The sequence below is a fragment of the Pangasianodon hypophthalmus genome, chromosome 12 (genome assembly GCF_027358585.1).
Source record: "Pangasianodon hypophthalmus isolate fPanHyp1 chromosome 12, fPanHyp1.pri, whole genome shotgun sequence".
NCBI classification, from domain to species: Eukaryota; Metazoa; Chordata; class Actinopteri; order Siluriformes; family Pangasiidae; genus Pangasianodon; species Pangasianodon hypophthalmus.
The window spans coordinates 5,733,743-5,761,166 of record NC_069721.1 but is presented as its reverse complement, the minus strand read 5'-3'; the positions used below and the strand labels follow the sequence as shown (position 1 = coordinate 5,761,166).

The 27,424-nt window shown below is 38.8% G+C and overlaps 1 protein-coding gene across 3 annotated transcripts in view; it reads left to right on the top strand.

The window, feature by feature from the left end:
- The first annotated feature begins 595 nt into the window (after positions 1–595).
- LOC113527265 (transient receptor potential cation channel subfamily M member 4) overlaps positions 596–27,424 on the top strand; it is a 33,721-nt gene continuing 6,892 nt past the window's right edge. Inside the window, exons 1-20 of one of the 3 annotated variants that reach the window (XM_026914889.3) lie at positions 596–882; positions 1,174–1,235; positions 9,887–10,064; positions 11,181–11,361; positions 12,470–12,639; positions 13,083–13,260; positions 15,952–16,016; positions 17,085–17,321; positions 17,954–18,056; positions 20,686–20,807; positions 20,888–21,166; positions 21,515–21,616; positions 21,765–21,893; positions 22,240–22,369; positions 22,493–22,638; positions 23,447–23,559; positions 23,827–23,934; positions 26,080–26,126; positions 26,284–26,522; positions 27,163–27,278. In XM_026914889.3, the coding sequence (XP_026770690.2) occupies positions 715–882; positions 1,174–1,235; positions 9,887–10,064; positions 11,181–11,361; positions 12,470–12,639; positions 13,083–13,260; positions 15,952–16,016; positions 17,085–17,321; positions 17,954–18,056; positions 20,686–20,807; positions 20,888–21,166; positions 21,515–21,616; positions 21,765–21,893; positions 22,240–22,369; positions 22,493–22,638; positions 23,447–23,559; positions 23,827–23,934; positions 26,080–26,126; positions 26,284–26,522; positions 27,163–27,278 (2,873 nt within the window). In that variant the 5' untranslated portion in view covers positions 596–714. Of the gene's footprint in view, positions 883–1,173; positions 1,236–3,233; positions 10,069–11,180; positions 11,362–12,469; positions 12,640–13,082; positions 13,261–15,951; positions 16,017–17,084; positions 17,322–17,953; positions 18,057–20,685; positions 20,808–20,887; positions 21,167–21,514; positions 21,617–21,764; positions 21,894–22,239; positions 22,370–22,492; positions 22,639–23,446; positions 23,560–23,826; positions 23,935–26,079; positions 26,127–26,283; positions 26,523–27,162; positions 27,279–27,424 lie in introns of those variants that run through there. The other 2 variants (XM_053238743.1, XM_053238744.1) reach the window with 2 other exon arrangements.

Below are 27,424 nucleotides of genomic sequence, written 5' to 3'. Positions count from 1 at the left end.
TTAATATTTTAGAGTAGCATTATACTAATTGTGTCTGGAAGAAAATAGTGTTGAATATAATTTAATTTAGCACTGTGTCTTTTTACTGTGTAGGCTACTGGACTGAATGAACTTGTTTGGTACTTTTCCTTAAGGTTGTTATCCTTTTTAAAAAAAAACCCATAAAGTGCACATTTTAGTCAATTACCTGATTCACTAAGATTGTTCACTAATAAATTTATATGTGTATTTATCGCTGCTGTAATTGTACATACGTATATATGTATATTTTATATCAGTATCTATATATGTAGCATATTTTATTATATATTTTATTAAGTGGTAATAAAACAGTTTGAAAAATGTATATTAATAAAATATAAATAAAGGCTGTTTTGTTCAGTTTCCCTTGCTTGTGCTACTTATTTACCTAAAGTATTTTTAAAAGTTTTTTTTTTTTTTTAAAAAAAGGGTTTATTATAAAATCTCAATTTTTTTTCTCATGTAAGATTAATTACCATCATCTATTGACATTATTCCATAACAATAGTGCTGTTATTCAGACAAAAGCTCATGCAACACCTAGTGGCATAGCTTTACACACTAAAGGCTGCTAGTGCGGTAGTAAGTAGTGTGGTTTGGGACACAGCCGTCCTGTGATAAAGCCTTTTTTTTCTGTCTTCTTTCTTTCGGTCTCCTTTAACCACACCCGGAACTCGGCGAAGTTTTAACCCGATGAGTGGTCAGGTAAAGGACAGAGGTACATGTACAAAAGTCCACTTCCGAGTAGGAAGTGAAGGCGACATGAGAAAAGGTTCAGCTCTGGGGAGCCCGAATCGTTTGGATATGAGCGGTAAGGAGGCGGAAGGAGGAGACGCAGTGTCCAAATCCGAGAAAGACCAGGTGGGTTCGCGAGAGCCTCTGAGCACAAGGCTGGGGGAAAGTTCTGGAAATCAGGTTTCACTGTAAAGAAAAGTTGCTTCCAAGTAAATAAAGAGACCTGCAGTTTAGACAGAGGTTTGTCTGAGGTTTGTCACCTCATTAACTCCCACTTAATGACAGAGCTGGATATTAAACCTCAGCCACACAGCACGCTGAAAAACAATAGCATGTTGCATACACTCTGTAGGATTTCTAACGGCTCGGAGAGATTGCTTTGGATTTGATATGAATAACCGCACTGTCTGCTTTCAGAGCTGGATTGCGGCTGTAATCAAGAAAAGAGTGTGTACGACGTTTGTGGAGGATTCGTTCAGGTGAGCGGTCTTTGTTTTTCCACTCGCGCAGACGGAGATGTCAGGACCAGCGCTCTGACACACTGGCCTGCATGGGGAGTGCAGTGAACAGGACACCGCGTCCTCAGAGCTCAGCGGCGGTCCTCAGGCATGCGCCAGACCGGCACCGCGCCTCACACCGGGCACCGCGCCTCACACCGGCCCCCGCGCCTCACACCGGGCCCCGCGCCTGACACCGGGCACCGCGCCTCACACCGGCCCCCGCGCCTCACACCGGGCCCCGCGCCTGACACCGGGCCCCGCGCCTCACACCGGCCCCGCGCCTCACACCGGCCCCACCGCCCCCGCGCCTCACACTGCCCTCACACTGCCCCCGCGCCTCACACCGGCCCCGCGCCTCACACCGGCCCCGCTTCAGGACTCAGCACTGTGACAGGTGTCGGGTCTCGTGCAGTCGGGCGCTCAGGTGGAAGGTTCGCATAGCCCCGCTCTCCGTGTGACGTCACGTCTGCAGGTGGGTCGGAAGCAGTTCAGAGCAGTGGATGCAGACAGACAGGTAGAGGTGGAAGGTAAACAGCACGTGATATACTCTATTCTTACTTTTTTTAGTTTAAAATTTTTTTTAATAAAAATAAATGTTAATAATAAAAAATAAAATATTAATCATAAAAAAAAATAAAATTTATAAAATATTAAAAAAATAATAAATTAATAAAATATTTATATATTTTTTATATTTTTTATTCTTATTTATTATTATTATTACCATTATCATCATCATCATTATTATTATTATTATTTAACATTTTTTTTAGGGCTATACAGAAGAGAACATGTCCCACTGCTATTGTTTAGTATTATTGGCGAGTTTTATTTGCACGTTTATAAACTAACTCACCAACAAGCTAGCTAGTTGCAATATTTTGTTTAGCTAACTTTTTAAACGTGCAAATACTAAATTAATACTTAATACTAAATAATTGCAGTGGGACATGTTCTCTTCTGTATAGCCTTAAAACTTAACCAGTGTAACGGTTAATAAAAATACGAATAAAGTATATCAGGTGCGGTTTATCTTCCGTCTCTACCTGTCTGTCTGCGTCCACTACATCCGCTGCAGACATGATGTCACATGAGGGCGGGGCTATGCGATCCTTTCACCTGAATGCCTAACTGAAGGATGACTAACTGCATCTGACACCTGACATGCTTTTTCCTGAGTCCTGAAGCCTTTCAGTCTGATGCACGATGCCGGTTTGTCATATAGCTGAGAACCGATGCTGAGGTCTGAGGATGTCCTAATATGTACTGGAGACATCCCACACATGCATACTTCACTTTTTCACATGCATAAAGTTAGTCCTCTTCATTTAAGGTGAATTCTGATAGGCCTTATTTTGGGACAGTTTTTGTACTTCCATATTTTCTAAGCTTTCTTGCCAGTAATACAGCAAAATACATCAACACATGATTAGATACATGTGAAGTTAAGCGTGACGCATGTTTTTCCCCTTTCTCAAAACAGACTGAAAACCATTGTTAATGACTTTCATCCGTTGTATACCACAGTATTCACATTTCCTCACTCCACTTACTGTCCCAATTAACCAAACCATCTTGAAAATGGTTAAATTATAAATATACGTGCATGATTTGATATAACTTTATGCCTTTATATAACTTTACAGTCAGGGGGAAAAGAAAGTACACCCTCCTTCAATTCTACGTTTTAATTTATCAGGGCCTACATAACAATTGTGTGATCCTCACCAACTTCTATAAACAAACAAGTAAACTCAGGTTACAAAAAAAACAGATTTCAATATGTAGTTCCCAAAAAAGTAAACCAACATTCAGAAACTGGATAAACAGTAATAAGTACATCCTTCCTACTTATACAATAATTAAGAGAGTAATTATCATCCAGTTGTTACTAAAGAAATGCACAAGATTAGTTAATCATCAAGAAGGGTGACTACCTCTATAAAAGCAGGACTTTGATAGGTTGGTTTTCTGCAGCACTCAGGTGTGTGTCTACATCATGCCAGGAAGAAAGGACATCAGCCCCACAGAGAAGCAAATGTTGCTGCTCATCTTTCTGGTAAGGGTTATAAGGCCATCTCCAAACAATTAGAAATCCACCATTCTACAGTGAGAAGAATTGTTTACAAATGGAGAGCCTTCAAGACAGATGCCAGTCTTCCCAAGAGTGGGCAAATTCAGTCCAAGATCGGACCGTTTAATGCTCAGAGATGTAAATAAAAACCCATGAGCTACATCATCAAGCTATGAAAAAGCCCCTTCTCTCCAAAAATAATATGGCAGCACGAGTTAGGTTTGCAAAATTGCATCTGAACAAACCACAATATCCTTTGGACTGATAAGACCAAGGTGGAGATGTTTGATCATCATGCACAGTGCCATGTTTGGTGAAAATCATTGAGACAATGATGAACTCCACTTTATACCAAAATATTCTTGAGAAAAATATGAGGCAATCTGTCCAGCAGCTTAAGCTGGGCTGAAATTGGGTCATACAACAGGACAACGATCCCAAGCACTCCAGCAAATCAGCATCTGAATTGCTGAACTCAAAGTCCAGACCTCAATTCCACTGAGATGCTGTGGCAGGATCTTAAGAGAGCTGTGCATAAACAAATGCCCTCAAACATCAATGAACTGAAGCAATGTTGTAAAGGAGAGTGGGCCAGAATTTCTCCAAAACAATGTGAGAGACTGATAAACTCCTACAGAAAACGTTTACTTCTAAAGTTATTGTTGCTAAAGGTGGCTCTACGTGTCACTGAATTATAGGGTGTACTTATTTTTTAACTGTACCTTTATGATATAATTAATTTACAAATTGGTTATCCATTGTCCACATGTTGCTGTTTTTACTGTTGAAGCTACTCAACATTTTTGAGCATTTTTGAGCAGGAGAGAGCGGGAGAGTGCAAAATAGCATTTTTAATCACTTTCTCATTATCATCACCAGTAAAATAATTTGTAAAGTGTTAGCTCTGACACTTTGTTGTAGGCCTGTTTAATCTTTTTGGGTAAAAATCTTTTGGCCAGAAACTGAAAGTGCCATTCTGACCATTCTTGGTTGTAAATTTTCTAATTATTAACAAATAAATATAGTTAACTGATGTTAAATATATACTTGTTTAATGTTAGCTAAGTCGAACATACACTGGTGGATTTTTATTTCACATTAATGAACTCAAACATTCCCAATTTACAAGATTTTCTCCATTTACCTCGACAGAAATCGAGGGAGTCCTCGTGAGTTGAGAGCAGCGAGGGAAGGGGATGGGGCTTTCACAAAGTGTCAGCTAATATTGGAGAGTTAAAAACAACTGCGCAAACCATTCCGGTGGCTCATCTCCTATTTTATTGTGGAAAACAAGACTGCTCTTTTGGTACATTTTTGAGTAATTACTCGTACTAGCTTACTTTGCTGTTAAATTATGGAACTCCTACACAAAAAGCATAAAGGCTGACAGGTCTGATAATAAAATGTATAATCGGAATAAACGTCACTGTATATTATGGCAGTGTAACATAGAGTTGGAACAATATGGTTATAATGCCGAAGCCTAGTCCTGGTGGTTCAAACGTCTTCCATTTCCCAATGATGGAGCCCAGTGTGTTCCTGGGAATATTCTAACCTTTGGAAATGGTTTTATACCTAAGCAATGCAATTGTCTCGATGCAATTTGATTGTGTGTGTTTTACGGAGAGATTCATGGACTTCATAGCCTGGAATTTGGCCTGATATACACTGTGAATTGGGGGACCTTATACACACAGGTGTGTGTCTTCCTAAATCATGTCCAGTCAACTGAATTTCTACTCAAGTTCTAGAGACTTCTCCTGACAATCAAAGCAAATAGGATGCACCTGAGCTCAATTTGGAGTGCATTAGCCAAGGATTAAAAAAAAAGTAATTAGCTAAATGAGATATTTGCAAAAATTTCTAAAAATATGTTTTCACTTTCACCCAAAAATGTAATTTAATCCCTTTTAAATTAAATCTATAATACAATAAAGTGTGCAAAAAGTGAAGGGGTCTGAATACTTTTTCCAAAACTACTGTATATATGAATCTTAATTGTATGAGATTCATTCAATTCAATTCAATAATTAATTGAATATATTAATCATGACAATTGCCAATGAAAGAATGAATGAATTCATACAAATGCATGCTAAAGCAAAGTTTTAGTGAGGTCCACACTACAGAAATATGTCGTAGTTAATAATTCACAATGCAGAAAGTGTAGTAGGATTTCTAATCTTAATTATTATATCCTTCCATAAACTGCTGTGACTCCAACCAACTGACTGAGTTAGATATTCTGGTTTATAAAACAACCAAAGTTATTAATGAGTAATATTACACAGTACAACAACTTGAAATTGAACAAACATTATGTCTTTATTTATAGTCAGCTAAGGACCGTGTAGCGTAACCTGAACAGCCAGCAGCTAAAAAGCAAAACCTTCGGAAACCTGTGCTGGCGTATCCCATGCTGCCATGATTAGGCATAAATGTCTTCAAACAATCCCAGTGATTTTGTCTGGTCTTGTTGGCAGGAATAATGTGTCATTCCTGCCTTTTCCTGCCAACCTTTCCTGTGGTGTTCTGTCATGTTGGATCAGTTTTATAGCTGCCAAACATACAACTCAGGAAAATTTCAAAATCCTAATATGTAGGCTGTGTTCCATATTTTGACAAGCACCACAGATGCTGAAAATCTGTTTTGAATTTGATATAGGAGAAACACATACTTCTCTGTCCATTTTTCTTTAGGTATTCTGTTTTCGTCATCAACTTTTCTTCATCAGTTTGTTCATCAGACCAGAGAGAGTAAATCAAATTAAATATCATTGTAAAAAAAAAAAAAAAAAAAACCCTTTCAGACTTAATGTCTCTAGCCCTATAGCTGGTCTCTGGTCTATTCAGCTAAATAATTTGCATAAATTGCAACAGAGGATCTGCTACAGAAGCCTCGCAATTTATTGTTAAAAAAAGCCTGGAACTGAATTATAGGTTGTTTTTTCATATGTTTATCAGCTCCATAGGAGGCACAGTGATAATGCCACCTCACAGTTGCAGGGTGCCCAGCTCTAGGTGGACTGGCTGCTCTAAATTGTGAGTGTGTGTGGCCTGAAAATAGATGTGGTGCCCTGAAATAGACAGGAATGTTTTGGAAGGTCCATGAGACAAGTTAGTTCCTGTTAAAATTGCAGATTTTTGTGATGTAACAATGAAGCCAAGATAAATCATGTCAGATCCTCTTCCACCGGTCAGGTTTCAGACTGTATTCTGCCTTTTGGCCACCTGATGGCGACCCTGAGGACTTTCTATTAGAGCTCCAGACTAGTTAATGTGTTTCAGCTGTGTCTCATTTTCCTGTGTACTTCAGTTGTCCTGTTTGTTAAGAGTCTTTGGCTTGGTTTTGGCACTGTGTAAGTCTCTGCCCTGCTCTTTTGCTTTTTGTCATGTATGACTACCTCGCTAGTTCTTTTTTTTTTTTTTATGGACCGTGACTGATAAAATCCTGCCTTGGATCTTTGCCCTGTTTTTTGTATTTTATTTCCTTCTGGGAATTTTTGCCCTAGCTTTTGTGTTTTATTTTTGATGTCTTGTGAGCATTGCATTGTTTGAGTTTTTGCTTGCCTGTTTTTTCCCCCCCTTTTTTTTCCCTTATGGATTTTTTGCCTTTTGCTACAAGTCACCCTGCTGACATTCCTTGTCATTTTTTTGCTCTTCCCCAATTAAACCACTCAGCCTACTCCTATACTAGCCTCTGCTTTTGGGTCCTCTCATCTGTGTTTAGCTTCATCAGTAGAGATCCTGGGTTTGAATCCCACTCTGGTCCTGACACCACCTTTAATGTAATAGAGCAACCAACAAAATTCATGTGAAAAATACAAGCGTTTTAGGAAACGAAGGGGAAAAAAAAATACTTACAATAACCTTGTTGCATAAGTGTGCACGCCCCTTAACTAATACTTTGTTATAACACCTTTCACTTGTAACACAGAACTCAGTCTTTTTTGGGTAAGAGTCTACCAATTTAGCACATTTTGATTTGGCAATATTATTCCACTCTTCCTTGCAAAAATGCTCCAGATCTATCGAAATGCAAGGGGATCTCCTGTGCACAGCCCCTTTCAAGTCATTCCACAGGATTTCAATGGGCTGTAGATCTGGGCTTTGACTGGGCCATTGCAAAACATTGATTTTCTTCTGAAGCCCTTTCTTCGTTCACTTGTGCTTTGGGTCATTGTTGTTCTGGAAGGTGTAAATTTACTTCACCTTGAGTTGAGACCCCTGCAAGTTTTGTGCCAAAATAGAGTGATATTTGAAGCCATCCATGATTCCCTTGATCTTATCCAAAGCCCCAGTCCCAGCTGAAGAGAAGGTGCTGCCACCATAAGCTGTCTTGTCTTGTCTCTTGTCTGTCTTGTCTTTGCACCAAACATATTATTTAAATATTTTGCCCAAAAAGTTCTACATTGGTCTCATCAGACCATAAAACATTTTGCATCATGATTTTTGGGTTATTTAGGTGGGCTTGAATGGTTTTTTCTTCTTGTGAGAAAGGGTTCCATATAGCCACCCTACCCCAAAGCCCAGACGTGAAGAACGTGAGAGATTGTTGTCGCATGCAGGGAGTGACCAGTATTTGCCAGATATTCCTGCAGTGCCTTCAATGTTGCCGTAGGTGTCTTGGCAGCCTCCCTGATAAGCTTTTGTCTTGTCCTTTTATAAATTTTGGAGGGACATCCTATGCTTGGTAACGTCACTCTGGTGCTCCATTTTCTCCACTTGTTGTTGATGGGCTTCACAGTGTTCCATGGTACTATGTATCTAATGTTTTGTAAATTCTTTTGTATCCCTCTCCTGATCGATACTTTTTGACAGTGAGACCCCGTACACATTTTGTAAGCTCTTTTGCAGACCAGCCATCAGATGACACTAAGATGATGTAAAGAAAATCCTACAGAAACAGCTGATCTTTATTTGAGGTTAATAAGAATCACTTCATTGATGACAGGTGTATGTTAATGACTTTTGAACATGAGTTTCAATGCGATTGGTTAATTCTAAGCATGATCACATGCCCCATCATAAAAGGGTGTGCATACTTATGCAACCAAGTAGTTGTAATTTTTTTCTTTCTTTTCCTAAAAACATGTCTATTTGTTTTGCGATTGAATTTTGTTGGTTGCTAATCATATTAAACATGGGAAAAGGTATGATATGATTTTATCTTAGTTTAAATTTTTTTTTTACATCACAGAATCCTGCAGTTTTAACAGGAGTGTGTAGACTTTTTACATCCACTGTATAGCAACAATAAACAGTCAGTCCCTCATGACTTCTGAGAGGAAAAAAACACTGCTTGTCGTTTTACTGAGAAACTGAAAGCAGAAACTTCTCTGTCCAGATGAGTTTACAAAGCAGACTCCTTCCATAAACGTCGTATAAATGTCTCCGTACAAATGTTTTTTCATTGTTTAACAAAAAAAAATCTGTTTATCATATCTATAAGCCTTAGGTTATGTGAAGCGTCCACCATACAAGTCCTTGTGTTACAACCGGAGCTACTGTCGGAGCTGTGCGGTTTTATTAAATTAACGCACACATTCTGACCAATCATATTCGAGAATTCAACTGTGCTGCGGTATAAAATGTTTTAAATCGTATTGCGTAATATAATAATTCTAGTGATACACTCCCTTCTTCAGATCGCTTCTACAGACTGAGGGTCATGTCAAATTTGGACTTTTTTTCCAAACTCTTTTTCTGTTGATTTTAACTTATAAACATGAATTAGGTCTGTTTTCCTTTTTTCTGCTTCTGGAATGTTCTGGTCTACAGCAAGACAAAATTATTGTGCAGCAACGTTATTTATTGTATGGTTGTTTTTGATGAGTTATTATTCATAATTAGAAAGGAAGGGACATGATCTCAGCTTTAATGTTAAGCTGCTGTTAAGCTACCAAGCTAGCTGCATTAAACAAACCCCTTTTACAGACTGAAGAATAGTGCTTTGTTATTTTTTTTTTTTCCATCTTTATTGTTCTTTTGTAACTTCAGAATGCTATAGGCTAAATGTTTAAAAATTTGTCGTGTGAATGTTTATTTAAGTGTCAGGAAAAAAATGCTGCCTATCTCCACAGTACACCAATAGAGTGCTAGCTGTCATGTTTTTATGAGATTTAGGCGATGCACTTGTAGGTGCATTGCATATGTGCAGACGTTTACTGAGTCAGGGTTAACGGGTGAACATTTGACATCTTGAAATGGTTCCATTTCATTTCCTGGATAGTAAGAAATGCTTATTATCCATATAAGAAAGAGTAACCAACTTCCTCTCTGTCTCACTAGGTCTGTTTTTCCTAGTGAAAGATGGTTTAATCATGATCTATGGCTAAAATAATCTATGGCCAGTTTCTGTTCTCTTGTAAAACACTGTGTTTAATCTTAATTATGAAACTGGTTTTAACAACAGTTCAATTATTAGAGGAAAATACTGATGACATTCAGTAAATTGCCAGGAACATGTGGATGTCCTGAAGGTGTCAGTATGAGATGATGATATTGCTGGTGATATGCTAACTGAGATACTATTGCAATATGTGTCCTCCTGCAGCAATGGCGCCCTGTGTCAGTGTGGGAGTGCGAGGGAAAGCCACGCCTCAGTCACTCTAAATGATTATTTTAGTACGGCCATTGTCAGTCGCTGGGATCGTTCTCAGCACACATCAGAGTCTCCCACTGATGCTTTTGGAGAGGTGCAGTTTGCAGGAGCCAGCAAGAGGCACAGCTATGTGGGTAACCACTTTCTACCATGAATCCACTGGAAAAGACATTTTAATATTCTTCTATTCTTTAGACTTGACGACTGTTACCATGTTACCAGTCCTGTTTCTAAAGCACCACATACAGTATACATTGGCAGAAAATGTTTTGATAAGGCTTATAGTTGAAATGTATTTCTAAGACAAATGTAAATAATGAAGTTAATGCCAATTTATTTACGAATCAGAATGTATTTTTAATAAGTAGTTTTTACTTAAAATGAAATTGTTATGAGTGAGCTATATTAGTTGTCATGTACAAATTGACTTATTGACATGAATCCCAATTTTATTTATCAAATACTATGCAAAAATATATTATTGTTTTTGTGGAAAATGAACTTCCCCTGCAAATTAATCATATTGTAATATATCTATAAATCTACACTGTATGGACAAAAGTTTCTGGACACCTGAGCATCACATCCATATGTGGTTTATGAACATCCTATTTAAGATTTAGTTTTGCCTTTGCTGTTATAAGGAAGGCTTTCCACAAGATTTTGTGGGGATTTGTGTTCATTCAGCTACAAGAGCATTAGTGAGGTCAGGCACTGATGTTGGTGAGGAGGTCTGGGGTTCAGTCGGTGTTCCAGTTCATCCCAAAGGTGTTCAGTGGGGTTGAGGTCACAGCTCTGTGCAGAACACTCGAGTTCTTCCAATCCAACCTTCACAAACCATGTCTTCATGTGACATTGCTTTATGCACAGTGGCTTTGTCATGCTGGAACAGGTTTGGGCCTCTTGGTTCCAGTGAAAGGAAATTGTAATGCTACAGTACACAGACATTCTATACAATTGTGTGCTTTCAACTTTGTGGCAACAGTTTGGGAAAGAACCACGTATAGATGTAATGCTCAGGTGTCCACAAACTTGTAGCCATATAGTGTAGTGTAAGTTTTGGAACAGCTCCAAAGATAGCAACAAGAGTTTCCCAAATATGAATCTTTGATGTAAGTTGAAAAACACTATTAGCATGTAAAAACTATTGGAATGCAGGATTATTTAGGTTTTCAATACAGAATTAATGAACACAGTTGAAATAAGGCTGTATGGTGACTGTCTCTTTTTTTTTTGTTTGCCACAGTTTCTGCGTCTTTCCTGGGATACTCCCCCTGCTACTGTTTATTCCATTTTGACCAGCCATTGGGGCCTGCCATCTCCAAACCTGGTGGTGTCAGTGGCCGGCGGTGTGGGGAAGTCTAAGGTCAAGACCTGGGTGCGAGAGGTTCTAAGGCAAGGATTGGTCAGAGCAGCCCAGAGCACAGGTACAAACACAAACATGCTGTCTTTAGAAATAACATTAACTACAGCCACAGGGGCATAAAAGTCTATGGGTTGCTCTGTTTAACTGCTTTAGGTTTTGGACATTTTTAAAACTGTTTTATATTACATATGTCCGGTTTCATCACACCTATCAAAAACATGCTGATAAATTGCTCCTAGATGTGAATAAGTATGTGCATGGTGCCCTGCAATGGACTGGCATCCCATCCAGAGTGTATTCCTGCCTCAGTATTCCTGGGAAAGCAGGATGAAGCCATTACTGAAGATGGGGAATTGTCCTGTTAATGTTAGTTAGATCATGTGAGTGTCTAGATTACTCAAAACACTATAAACATATCAAGACATGCGCTGTTAAATGGTTATATGTTATATCTTAATATATATCTCAACACGCAGGATATCGTTATCTTGAATACTTCAAATTTTCACTGCTATCCCTGCTTTCAATTTTGGAAGAAGACTGGTTAGGTAGTGAACGATTCCACGCTTAAAATGAAGTATGTTCCATTCATGAAATAACATGTAGTGGGTTATTACGTTCATTACTGATATGACTTCTTGAAAAGCAATACCCTGCTTTTCAGTGTGGCACGTTGTCCTCATGTCATTAATGAAAGGCAATACTGTTTGTGTAATGCACTTTTTCTTTATTTTTATTCTTTATTGCGTTTTTTGGCAAGTACAGGGATAATTTAAAATAATAATAACAATAATTCAACATAATACAAACAAGACAGCAAAATACAGAGGAAGGGATATCACAGACATTATACATGGAATATATAACTGAAATGTCAAGCAACTTCACCTCTATCCTTCCATGCTAGATTTTTTTATTCCCAGGGATAACATATGTTCCGCCTCTACACCTAGATATTTAAGAAAGGGGTCCCAAATCCTATGAAACTTAAAAATGCACTTCATGTTGTTTCAGCATTATGATTGCTTTCCAGTCAGCTCAAAATCTTCTCTATAGCAAAGTGAGTCTTGGGCATAAACTGGCTTTTGTAAAGTATGAGACTCTCTCTCTCTCTCTTTCCCTCTTTCTCTCTCTCTCTCTCTGTCTCTCTCTCTCTCTAACACACACAGGAGCATGGATCTTATCAGGAGGACTGCGGGAGGGTGTTGGCAGGTATCTAGGGGAGGCTGTGAGGGATCATGCTATGGCTGCATCTTCAATTTCCCTCTCTAAAGTAGTGGCCATAGGCATAGCTCCATGGGGTTTGGTATCCAACCGAGAACAACTAATCAACCCAGAGGTAGTTCTTAATCTCTTTCTGTAAATTCTTTAAAATGCTAAACACATGGCTGTCTGCACTCTAAAAAGCCTGAGCACATTCCTGTACGCTGTGGGAATAACTGTGTGCTGTGCGTACATTGTGGAGGTGTAGGTGATGAAACCTACTTGATGAACCTGTTTTCACTTTGCTTTCACAGCTGATGAAGGACATTTGTTCTAAACATACTCTTTCTCTGGAATGTAAATAATTAATAATATTACAGAGGTGTGCAGATAGGTAACTTTTTTTTTTTTTAGCTAAAGTAGTGTACTTTTATAAAATATACACGTGTTTGTGTAAAAGAAAATAACACACTAATACCACTAATAACAGACTCTTACAATATACTGCACCTTAATCCAAAGCAAAGTGAACACACACACACACACACACAAAACCACCCATTCCTCTGTGTTTCTTAGGGCAGTTTTCCTGCCGAGTACTACGTTCCAAACACGTCCCGAGATTCCTGCTTTCTGGATAACAACTACCAGGCATTTCTCCTTGTGGATGATGGGAGTGTAGGCCATAAAGGTGTGGAGGCTGATTTCAGAGCCCGCCTAGAGGACCACATTTCCCACCAGCGCACGGGAAAATGGGGTGAGGCATTGTAAAACGACCACAATTCGATGTATAAAGTAAACCATTCTGTCCTCTATAGCAGTAGATTTCGACTAGGAGCAGTGTACAAGATTAGAGAACTGCAAATGGGGCCACCCCACCCCAATGGGGCCCTACACCATCTCCATCCTCATTTCTACTCTTCTTAAAGAGATCTAGCTTCACAAAAGACGAAAAAAATATAACGCACTTAAAAATTCACCATTCTTCTCAAAATGAAATGTAATGACATTTTTCTCAATGAATCCAAACTACGCAAAAACGTAAGATTTGATTGACGGGACGGGACTTTTTGCCTTCATCTATTCAAATGCAAAGGCAATATACTGTAAAAGAGGCGGAGCGAGAGACCGTCTCTGTGCGCACTGTTTCTCTGGTGTTTTAGCATTTTGTAGTTAGAGAAATATGGTGTTGTTACTCCTTAATTATTTATTAACATCAATAAGTTATTTCGTCAAAACATTTTATCCCTGAGTTAAAACTGCTTTATGTAGTGTTTGGCTTATGGGGCTAACATTATGCTAGCTATCCAGGACTAGCATAAATGATGTCACTCACCAAAAACACTGAAATTAACATATTTTTATGAAGCTTATGCAGTTACTTATGACGGAGTTGCTGCATATTAGAGACTCTAATGTATAAAATTATATAAGACTGGTCATAGCCAGACCTTTATTTAGCCAGTGCACAATAAAGGAGAAGGATGAGTATAAAAAAAATGCTAAAATGATATGGCATTTCATTTAGAAAGGAATTCAAACATAGAAATTTATTACATTGCCAGTTATGGAAATTCAAAAAGAACACAGCGTGGAAATTTGTGGGAAAAAGACTAGCTGTTTATTGACCAGAACTGCAATAGGCAAATCTAGACTAAAACTTAAAAATTACCAAATGACTAAAATATGACAAACTATTATGTACTTTCTTCATAGGGCCAAAATTAAATCCAAATTAGCCCCTAAAGTAAACACCAGGTGTGACACCCTGAATAAGAATCTAACCTAATCTCTAGAGATTCCCACTACTGATGGATAATCTATTTAATAAAATGTTAATTGGGAGAATGGAGGAATAATTTTGCACACATTCTGCATGTATGATTTTTCAGAGGTCAGAGGTCATGTTACACACTCTTAAGGTTGGATAGAGTGGTACGTTGAGCATCCAACTAACATTTCAATGCAGAATAATGCAGGACATAATGCAGGATAACTTGTTTGCATAGCCATTAGCAGAAACGCATGTCTAATAGTAGTGTACAAGATGTAAATATTTATATTGGATGTGAATTTATTAAATAAGACTCATGCGTTTGCCCTATGGATGCTAGCAGTCTGGCTTACGAGACTATAATTCACATAGATTTCCCTTATATTTTTTGCCATTCCCATAGCAATGCTGTAAAGTATATCCTCATTCCTGTTATCAATGTTGGGATCTTTTTTATTCTGTTCCCATACCTGTGGATAGAAGAAGAAGAAGTTTTATTTGTATAGCGCCTTTCCACAAGCTCAAGGACGCTTAACAGATTTACATCAATACACTACAATTAATACAATACAATACATCGATACAGTATAATTAAACATACGATTCACTGAAAGTACATTTCAAATAAATATGTTTTAAGCTGAGATTTGAAAGCAGGTAGAGAGGAAATATTACGAAGTGAGAGGGGTAGTGAATTCCAGAGCTTGGGAGTGACAACACCAAAGGATCGGCCACCAATAGTAGACATTTGGAATCTAGGAGCTGACAATAAGCCAAGTGCAGATGATCTAAGAGACCGAGTGGGCAAGTATGGGTGAAGTAGGTCTGATAGATACAGTGGTGCAAGACCATTTAGAGCAGGGGTGTCCGATCTTATCCGCAAAGGGCCAGAGTGTGTGCAGGTTTTCATTCCAATCAAGCAGGAGCCACACCTCATTCCACCTGTTTAATCAGTTGACTTTTGCTTTCAATAGACTCAAGTGTGTCTTCTGCTTGGTTGGAATGAAAACCTGCACCCACACTGGCCCTTTCTGGATAGGTTTGGACACTCCTGATTTAGAGCCTTAAATGTTAGTAAAAGAACCTTAAACTGAATGCGTGATTTAACAGGTAACCAGTGAAGACTGTGCAGAATGGGAGTTATGTGGGCACTACGTCTGGTCGAGGTTAGCACCCTGGCAGCTGCATTTTGTACATACTGTAATCTTTTGAGATATTTCTTTGGTAAGCCAATTAACAAGGCGTTGCAGTAGTCCAAACGTGATGTTATAAGTGCATGGACCAAGGTTTCTGCATCAGCCAGACTGAGGGAGGAAGGGAGACAATATTACGCAAATGACAAAAGGAATTCTTAACAACAAAAGCAATATGGGAGACAAACGACAGATGAGTCTAACAAAACACCAAGAATTGCGTACCTGGGAGGAAGGTTTAACAAGGACCCCATCCATATCATAGGACAGGTCCATTCTGCTGACAGATGTAGTGGGGCCAATCAATATTATTTCAGTTTTGCTTTCATTTAATGTAAGACAGTTCAGGGATAACCACAGGACACCGTGTTGTAACTGCTGTTCCCATTCCTATGCAGCTCTCCCATATATTTTAGATTTAGTAGTTCTTTGCATTGATCTGTATATATCCAGTAACAAAACAAGTGTGTGTTGTGTATAGGAAGCGGAAGCATGGACATCCCTGTGCTGTGTATGCTGGTGTCAGGAGAGCCTTACATGCTTGAGGTCAGTTTTATAAACACCTGAAACTGTTCCTTATGTGTTTATCCTTTGACATGACGACTGAAGGTGCTTGAAGATACTTGAAGAAGGTGCTTGAAGGCACTTTGTTCAGGCATTTGTAGTAGTAGGCATTGTTTGTATGGTCATAACCATCTTGGATAAAAATTCAAAAGGTTTATCACTAATATGTGTACAAAAGGTTTGGAAAAGTTTCTTGTTTTGGTTGTTAGATGTGCTTGGATTTAAAAATGTGTTTGTATGCTAAATTGTTTATTATTTTATTATTATTTTATTATTCAAGCGCACTACTGCCTGTTGTTGCTGTAGTATATCATATCCCCATAATAATGGCATAGTATTAGAAAATTCAGAAAGTATTTAGACCCTTCATTTTTTTTGCACACTTTATTCTGTTATGGCTTTTTAAATGGATTAAAATTAAAATGTAAATTTTTGGATGTAATCTACATAATAATCATAATGACAAAGCTAAAACATATGCATTGAAGCCTGCTAGTTTCAGTGTGAGTGAAAAATGTTACTCTTTGGCTCGCAAAACATGAAGACCCAGGATTCAATATTGCCAAGAGAGAGCTGCAGAGCTATGGAAAAGTCATGGAAACTTATTCATAAAAATGGGTATGAACCCTAAGTAGGGGTCACAATAAACATGGTCTTTGCACTCCAGTCGATGCTCCTATTAAATTTATAAAAACAGCTTGGACTTGTAGACTACAATTCAATTCTTAGAGATGCAAAGAAAGGAATACTCATTCTCTGGTTGCCCTGAAGTATGTGCTGTAGTATTAGCTATTTTTTGTCTGCATAATGTAGAAATGATAATACTTTGCTTTGTAATCCCTAGCACCTGCTATAGGGTAAAATAGACTGACTTATATTCAGGAAATTGTGAAATTGTGGCAAATGAGGTGTATGTATGTGTTTATTTATATATATATATATATATATATATATATATGCATACATGCATACAGGTATATATACTGTATATGTATACTGTATATGTATGTATTAAGTATAAAATGCTTCTTTGCTCTCCATATGTCTTAGAGAATGGATCTCTCCTTGAAGAAGTCTATCCCCTGGTTGGTCCTGGCAGGCTCGGGGGGACTGGCTGACTTGGTAAGCGACATCCTGGACAATGTATCGGCTGCACCAAGCCTGCCTGGGGCGGGGTCAGAAGGTGACGGGGAGGCGGCTACTAAAACAGATCTCAGGGGGAGAGTAGCGGAGAGAGTGCTGAAACACTTTCCCTCTGAAGAGGACACTGACAAACTCATAGACAAGGTAATGAATAACATGGATTTGTTTGTAATGGGGTGGAATGGTGTGAGAAATTCACAGCGTGATAATCGTACAATAGCACTGTTTGTCACGGTATCTGCTTCCATCTTTAAAGAGGATGACGTCATTAAACAGTGCAGATACAGTGTAAGAGTTTATATTTACTTTTTCTGGAATAATTCTTTGTCAGAAATGTGCTCTTCAATAGTTTATTAAAAATGTTCTCTGATTTTCACCTGTAAAGTAGACTAAAAGCTTGCATGATACAAATTGCTTATTCGTGACACTTTTCATCTAAGATAAGGTACAATACTATTAATATTTTAAATTTGGCAGGTGTTTGAAACACTGCAGTACATCTAACATTTTAAGATGAAAAACTTTTCGTAATAGAAGGTCAGCTTTTTTAATGTGTAAATAGCTCACAAACAGGTTCCATTGATTGGAAATGTATTTAATTGTCTTATACTTGTTCTTTGATTTTAGTGTGTATTGTTTTTTTTTCCCCCCCAATATAACAGTCCTTAAACGATTTGTTTTACAGCTGCCATTTATGACTCGCTGAAAGCTGTATCGTAATTTTCAGGACAATCTGTATCCTAAGTGTTCAATCTCCCTATGTTAAATTCGGACAGGTTTTGAGTATTTACCAGAGCAAAGACCTGATCTCCATTTATCATGAAGAGCATGAGGGCTTAGACGACTTTGATACTGTGCTGCTGAAGGCTCTAGTCAGGGGTAAGTGTCACTAATATGAATATTTTTCTTCCTTCCTGCTTCAGTGAATAATCTCACCTTGTACCTTCTAGACTGCTGTGCTGCTGCTTCTACTGCTAGACTGCTGAAAAGAAACAACCCAGCTGAAATTTAGGGTGCTTTTTACACTTATTAGTCGGGTTGAAAAATTAATTCTTATGTTTTTTTATTTTGTCACTGAACATATTTAAACGCACTAAAAAGCTGTAAAACATGTTGCATGTAGGGCTGAACACGCACATATAAAATACCTTTATTTATTGATCAGAAATATGACAATGGAGAAAAAAGTGAATAAACCTTTGCCAAGTGAGTATAAAAATAAAAAAAAAATAACCCCTGATCACAGATAACTCAATATGGTAATAGATAATTACTGTATAGAGATGTTTAAAACATTGTGTGTATCACATCCACAGCTCTGTCGTTTAGCTCCTTTAGTTTGTGCCCCGTGACTTATTTTTGTCTACAACCCAAAACACACAATATGTTTGGTTCACTCTCTGTATTTGGGTTAATTCAGAGTAGAAATGCTTTCTCACTGCAGTCCAACCGTACTGAGACCACCTCGCTTAGCTGATCCCAGACCGGTTAGTCCACACCCGGGTGCGATTGTGTTCTCAGCTTCACAAACGAACCGCACCAAAATGGAAATCATAATAGGGTTCGATTTAAATGGACTAAACGTTGCATATGTGAAAGCACCCTTAATTATCATGCAGCTAAGACCGCATATTAGTGATAAGAAGAAAAGCATGTTATGATCACAGTTAAAGGTGCAATAGTAACATTTTTCTTATTTTTACCAGGACCAATAATCTGGCATATATATGTAACATGATAAAAAAATAATGCTTTAAGTTGTGGCCTCAGCACAAGTGTAGTATATGGCTGAAAAAAAAAAAAAAACAGTTTGGAAAACTTTCTTCTGGCCCTGAATTTTTTGTTTGTGTTAGGATGGGCCACCTGTCAGTCACACTCCAACACCCTTTCAATGCCAGCACATCTCAAAAATATGGCCAAAACCAGTTAGGGCCCAGCACAGCCACATAATAATCTCATGAGTGAAAAAACACGCTGTGGTTAAAAAAAACTATCATAACAAAAAATGAGCAAAAAACAGAATAAACATTGGCAGTGTGTTTCAACGATGGTGCAGTTTACTACAGGAAAGTGGGATGAAGCTGGACGTGGACGGGTATGTAAACGCAATCTGTATAAAACTTTGAATGATTTGAATGGCCAGCTTTGCATAACGAATAAAGTAGATATGTTTTTATCACTTAGAGAGCCAGGTAAGGAAATGCTTTGGGTGAACCCAGTACTGGCTAACTCCCGTGCAGCTATGCTAACAGTGCTGTGTGAACAAGGCTAACAGCAATAGGTTCAGCTGAAGAATCTCTGAGAGCTTGTTATGAAGAGAATTAGGGCAGTGGAGGCACAAAAATCATTATGAATTCCTGAATTCCTCATGTTTTTAGTGCTATAACTGGGCTATAACATGCACTTAAGTGGCTGAGTGGACAAAAGCTAACATTAGCTAATGCTAACGTTGGTCAGCCCACATACCAGGTTCCAGGAGACACTGGACACTATTTAGTGTACTTTTCTACACATCCATGTTTACAGATAAGGACATGTAAGCAGTAGTGCTATAAATCTTCCTGTGGGATAGTGAATAATGGCAGCAAACACAGCTCGTAATCACCATCGTAATCACTGCACCATCCCTAAATGCACAACTAATTCAAGCAAACATCTGTACTTGAGCTTTCACTCATGTCCCACCAGTGTGCTTGTGAGAATGAAATGGCTTTGTGCTGTTCACCAGGATAAGGGTAAGCATTTTAAGAGGCAGCAGAATCTCACTTCTTGAAAACCATTGGCTGTAAACACCAAAATATGGAGCTATACTCTCTCGATTTGAATGGACAGATCAAACATCTGTTTGGTTTTGTCAAACTCGGGAAAGCCTTCCAGCTTCTTCATTTGTAAAGGAAGTGTGAAAAAGGTCTATTAGCTTCCTTACAATCAGATAGGTATAAAAATTTCTCTTCCATAAGCTTTGTGTTGGAACTGTCCATAGGTCACCCCCTCGCTCTTCCAATCTGTAGTACGATCATTCACATGGCACATTCTGTATCCTTTCAACACACTTAGCATTTTGCCTATTCTCTGTGTAACTGTATATTGTAGAGATTTATAATCACACTATCTGGTGAAACCCAGAAGAAAATGGGTTCCATTTTGATTCTCTTTCTTTATGTCACCTCAGATAGGCTGAACCATGTACTTTACCTGCCAATCTCTGAAACGGTAATGAACAGGACCTTAAGCTTAAACATGTAGGCACCAATCGCAATCGCAAAATGCTTGCGGCTGCGTAATCCAGAATCCATAACAGTTTTACACAACTAGTGTAGCTTGTCATTTTATCTTTGTAATTTTGATGCTCTTACTTGTGAAGAGAGACTGAAAATTCAACAGGAGGCAAGACCAAAAGAGAACACACATATACATAGTACTTCAATAGCAGACACCTGTGCTTTCTCTTTTTTAAAAACCACCAGCCTCCACTCATCTACAGGGTTTATGTGTTTGTGTGTCACAGCGGGTAAACAGCGCCTTTCCACTGATTCCGTCCCCAATACCGAGGAGCTGAGGTTGGCTGTGACCTGGAACAGAGTGGACATCGCCAAGAGTGAGCTCTTTGCTGGAAATATCCAGTGGAAGGTAGGAAATGACGTCTCTGACATCAGTGATGGATAACCGAAGTGAATTATTTTCATGCATTAACACTGGAATATGTGCAGAATGAGGACTTGGAGGGCTTCATGACTGATGCTTTGGTGAACGACAAGCCCCAATTTGTACGTCTCTTTACCGAAAACGGGCTGAACATTCTGGACTATCTTACATACGCCCGTCTTGAGGAGCTGTATCGCTCAATCTCAGAAGGCTGTCTGGCCTACACGCTGCTACAGCGTTGCCTCGCAGAACGTCTGGGTGCTGTCAATACTGGCACTTTTCTCTCCGTTGCCGATTTTGTTAACCAGACCTCCAGCCCAGTCAAAGAACTGACACTTTATGAGGTGAGAATGGAATAACGGTTTTTATGAGCTAGAAAATTAAGATTTTTTTTGGTGACTAGGTAGTATACTAGGTGGTATTTATAAAAAAAAAAATCTTGGCTTTGAGAAAGGTTCTGTGTAAGTAATTTATGTTTATTTAATATACTTATTACTGTGTAATTTTATTAATTTTATAAATTAAATTCACTATCTAAAGTAAATTTACTACTAACTTTTCTAATATTTACATTATTATTACTACAGTGGAATAGACTGACCATTGTGGTGGAAATTCACCTAAAATACAGACAGAGACTCTGTTCTGTCCATCGATAAATCAGCCTATCTACTTCTATCGATGTTTCCTAGGTGTCTCAGGTCCTACAGTACTTGCTAGGCGATGTGTGTCAGCCGTTCTATTATAAATGCCTGGGTCTGGAGGGTATTGTTTCCAAACGGAAAATCATCAAGGTAAAATGCCTAATATAAAAGTCCATTAGATGAAACATCTTAGAAAATAAATACGTTTTAATCTTTAAGGCAAAATAATCATGTACTCGTGTATTATAACTTTGTTTATGTGCTTTTGTTTGAATTTGACCATCATATTCATTTTCAGAAACTGGCTACAATCTTGAAAGAAGATGCTGACTATCGGAAACATAGGTGTACACACCCATGGGCTTCACTCTTCATCTGGGCCGTGCTGCAGAACCGCAGTGAGATGGCCGTCTACTTCTGGGAAATGGTAACACAATGCCAGTGGACAGCAGGCCTTGGAGTTTTGTGCACCAGTGTTTAATCACTTATTTTCTAAATATAATAGATCTTTTACATGTTTACTAAAATTGGTACAATGCTAAAAATCCTTCTCCATTTTACACCCTTAATTTTGTCAGGAGAATCCGTGAGAGTGAATTTTGAAAATATTGCTAAATGTTGATAAGAAGAGTGCTATAGTCAGTATTTTGCAGTTATATAAAATGGAAAGAGATGGCCAGGGTTAATTTGACATCCATTGCTAAGTAATGGATCCTTTCTCTCTCTTTGTCTCTCTCTCTCTCTCTTACTCTATCTCTCTCATAAACTCTTAGACCTCAGAGTCAGTGTTGAGTGCTCTGAGTGCTTGTAAGCTGCTGAGAGTTCTGTCCAGATTAGAGACTGAGAATGAGATGAAACTCTCCATGAAGGAACTGGCTCAGAGATTTGAGAACTTGGCCCATGGTATGATGTGTGCAGATTTTTTATGGTCAAACTGGGCCTGCTTGAAGTTTGAAAGCAGTGTTTAAGTTTATGGTAACCTTATTTTCTCTCACACTCCTGATTTTGCTCTGTTGCTTTGTGTAGATATATTCAGTAAGTGCTATGAGAGCAGTGAGAATCGCTCTTTCATTCTGCTGAAGAAAAAATCGGAGGTCTGGAAGGGCTCTACATGTCTGAAGATGGCCATGGAGGCAGATGCTCGCCTCTTCTTTAGTCATGACGGCGTGCAGGTCTTCCATTATTTTGTGTTTTCAGATTTCTTGAAAGATCATTGTATTATTTTGATAATGCTCGAATACATTGACAAGAAGATGCATAGTAATTCAGAGTCCTTTTAGTGATACACGCCTGCGTATAGTTTATTATCATGCGGAAATCGTCCATCCTATAATATCCTATAATGTTTCAAACAACTGGAGCTGTAATGTAATGAACCTGGCTGGACACAAGTGAAATGTTTTTCCCCTATGTACATTGAATCACAGTTGGAGATTTGCAAGACATGGTAGTATTTCAGGGTCACCAGGTCTCCAAATCTACAATTAGATGCCACCTCAATGCCAACAAACTATGTGGAAGGCATAAGAGAGGAAAGCCTTTTCTTTCATCTAACCACAAAAGTGTGTGCCTGGAGGTCACTAAATGCAAATGCAACTGGTTTCTATGGTCAAATGAGAAAAAAAATAGAGATTTTTGGTAACAAACTCTCAAGATGGTGCAAAAAAAAGGACTTTTATACAGAAAAGTACCAAATCCTCACTGTTAAGTGCTCTTAAGGAGGAGCAGAGGTTCTCAGAGTGGACTCTGGACAATGCCAAGGCTAGATGAAGCATTACCAGTGGGTCTGTGATTTTTCGTTGTTGTCTGTGTCCATCCATCCGTCCGAGATTCTCATTACTGTAATATCTCAAGTATGAGCAGTCAGATGTTTGAAGGATTAATATTATAACTAGCAGGGGAAATGATTTTGGAATTGATCTAAATAGGTAACATCAAAGTCAAATGTCTGAAATTAAAGTGTGTGTGTGTGTGTGTCAGAGTCTGCTGTCTCAGATCTGGTGGGGGGCTATGGACAGGAGCACCGAGGTATGGAAGCTCATCCTCACTCTGTTTATCCCTCCTCTCTGCTACACCAACCTAATCTCTTTCACGTAAGAAATGCCTCATTCTTCCATCCTCCTATTACTTCACTTGGATGCCATTTAGCATTGTGGAAATAATCCCATCCTAACAGATCTTGTCTCGCTTTCATTAATCACGAGTCACCTTACTGTAGCATTCTTGCATGATATTCAGTTAAAGGTAGATTTGTTCAGTGTTTACCAAAGTTTTTAATTGCTTGTATTTTGGAATCTTAATCCTTTCCAGTCTGTATATTTCTCATTACTGATTATGATCATCTTATGTCTGGCATTCAGAGAGGTGGATGATGCAGATGAGGGGAAGCCTGATGAAGTCTCAGAGCGAAAGGACATAGACTGGCTCTATGCAGAAACCGTCTTCTCTTTCTCAGACATCAAACGCATGTAATCACATTTTAATATGTGTGGATTCATTTACACTAACATGCAGCGGTACATACAAATCAAAGACAAATCAGACATATAGACATGTCCCTCACACATCCCCTGCCTCTTTCACTAATCCCAAACCCTCCCTCACATCCCATCCCTCTTTCACTAATCCCAAATGCTCCCTCACATCCCATCCCTCTTTCACTAATCCCAAACCCTCCCTCACATCCCATCCCTCTTTCACTAATCCCAAACCCTCCCTCACACATCCCATCCTTCTTTCGCTAATCCCAAACCCTCCCTCACATCCCATCCCTCTTTCACTAATCCCAAATGCTCCCTTACATCCCATCCCTCTTTCACTAATCCCAAACCCTCCCTCACATCCCCTCCCTCTTTCACTAATCCCAAATGCTTCCTCACATCCCATCCCTCTTTCACTAATCCCAAACCCTCCCTCACACATCCCATCCCTCTTTCGCTAATCCCAAACCCTCCCTCACACATCCCATCCCTCTTTCACTAATCCCAAATGCTTCCTCACATCCCATCCCTCTTTCGCTAATCCCAAATGCTTCCTCACATCCCATCCCTCTTTCACTAATCCCAAACCCTCCCTCACACATCCCATCCCTCTTTCACTAATCCCAAATCCTCCCTCACACATCCCATCCCTCTTTCACTAATCCCAAACTCTCCCTCACACATTCTATTCCTCTTCTCTCATTTCAATCTCTCCCTCACATCCCATCCCTCTTTCACTAATCCCAGACCATCCCTCACACACCCCATCCCTCTTTCACTAATCCCAAACTCTCCCTCACACATTCTATTCCTCTTCTCTCATTTCAATCTCTCCCTCACATCCCATCCCTCTTTCACTAATCCCAAACCCTCCCTCACACACCCCATCCCTCTTTCACTAATCCCAAACTCTCCCTCACACACCCCATCCCTCTTTCACTAATCCCAAACTCTCCCTCACACACCCCATCCCTCTTTCACTAATCCCAAACTCTCCCTCACACATCCCATCTTTCTTCACTAATCCCAAACTCTCCCTCACACATCCCATCTTTCTTCACTAATCCCAAACTCTCCCTCACACATCCCATCTTTCTTCACTCATCTCACTCTCCCTCACCTCCCTCCATGCCTCTTCTCTGTGTCAGTGAATTAAGTCGATCGGGGACTGAATATCTCAGATAATGGATTGCTTGCACGGAAATCATATGAATGAAAAAAGCCTATTGATTCATGGCCATTATTAGTCATTATGAATCAGTTATTAAGTGGTCCCATCTGGTTGGGATTAGATGTCTAATGCAGGAGTTCTCAAACTTTTTGGTCAAATGATCCCAAGTGGTCATTATGGATATTCTGCGACTTCAAGCCTTTTACCACCCTACATTGTTTTAAATTCCAGATATATAATTTAAGTCTACAGTAACATCTGAACATTGTTTATGTCAGTGTGATGTAATACATTTGTGTAACGTAAGTGACTAAAAACAAAGGCAGTATTCCTAGCACTGGCCTACCAGTCTAGTGGGAAGTGTGAGTTTACATTTCTTGATATAGCTTTTTTGAGAAGTCAGGAGGTCTGTTTGAAAGGGTGCATCCTGTTAGTGTTAGTACTCAATAACGATTTAGAAAAGCAGATTGTGCAGTTTGAGACAAAACACAAATTTGTTTAGTTGAGGTAGACAGATGGAGAAATTTGTCCATTTTTATTGCTGAATTCCTACACTACTGCAGCATGTCAAGATGACTGAAATAGCACGTACACCCTACATTTAAATGTGGCTTGTTTGAATGTGACCTCCAGTGACCTTTCAAAATAGTAGCCCATAGTAGCACAATAGTTAAATAGTTAGAATATTTCTAATATTAATTAGTAAAATAAATCAGTAAAATGAAAGAAGAGATTGCAAGTTTCTCTCATGACCCCATTTGTAAATCAAGCAACCCATCAGGGGTCATGACCTCTAGTTTGGGAAAAATGTAAAGCAGAAGCTACCTAGAGCTCCAGTCCAGGTCCAGAGGAGTACTTCCTCCTCTTTCAGCATTCCACAATCATTCCTCATGATCAAGAGAAATAACATACAAAATGTTTTATTACTCTGTGCGTGAGTTTTTCTCTCCATGTTTTTCCAGTCAGGCAAAAGCAGAAGAGCCAACTCCTATTAGACAAAGCATAAAAGGTTTGTTCATTTACAACATGTAGCCACTTTTATTCTTTACATCACATTACTGCTATTAAATTGATTGCTGGTTTCATCATCATCTCACTTATATACCAGTTATTTTAAGTTAATTTTTGTTTGTTTGTTTATTTGTTTTTTTTTTTGTTTTTTTTAGGTCACCCAGTGAGGCCAGTCCGTCCCAAGTTGCCTTTTGTATTTTCACGCTGGAGACAGTTCTGGTACGCACCGGTCACTGCCTTCCTTGGCAACGTGCTGATGTACTTCCTCTTCCTGCTTCTGTTTGCGTATGTGCTGTTGATGGACTTCAAGCCTCCACCCCCGAGGGGCCCGGCCTTCTGGGAGCTCCTGCTGTATTTCTGGGTGTTCACCATAGTGTGCGAGGAGATTCGAGAGGTAAACACTACCCCTCTCGTCAGTCCAGTAATATTCCACAACCAGGAATATTCTTCATAAAAGTGTACAGAGCAAAGCAAGATATAACTGCATTTAAAAAGCCATAACCGGTAGCTGGAAGTGAATATTTATAGGAATATCAAAATAAAGTTTAGAAAGCTTGGGAAGTAGTGAATGTTTGACCTTAAAAAGGGCAGCATCCTGAATGCAATAATACGTAAGTACATTAAAGTGTTTAAGGATTAGCTCACATTCAGTTTATTGTTGTTTATCTGCAATGGATCATCATTTTGGTATTACTGATAATAATGTTAGTACAAATAATAAAACCAGAGATTATGTTTTATTAATTATTAATATATTTTTTTTTTGTAGAAGTCTATTTTGTCTACTGTAGCTTCATAGTTTCCTACAGTGTAAGCCAGCTTGTTGGGGAAATGTTTTTTTTAGCCCTGCTGGCTGCAGTGTATGATTAACCTCCGAGAATAACCTCGGATACTCACACTTTAGTCAATGTATTTGTTATTTATGTTGTTGTTGTGAGGGGTTATATAAATGTCTGTGTGAGAGAGGAAAATACCTGTATTCTTCTTCCTCATCTATCTCTTTTCCCCTCTATCTCGCTCTCTTTCTCATTTAGACATTCTTTGTGGGCAGCATGACTTTTAAGCAGAGGATACGACAGTATGCTCAGGACATGTGGCACAAGTGTGACCTCATTGCCATCACCCTCTTCCTTATTGGCGTGTGCTGCAGGTAAAGCTGTTTCACTGCAAGTGCATTTCACTGGTTCTAACTAGTTTAACATCTTCAAGTAGCAAAGTGATAGAAGTGCCTACTTTCAAAATCAAGTCACTTGTCATTTTACCAACCACTTAGTGAGATATCACTGACACTGACCC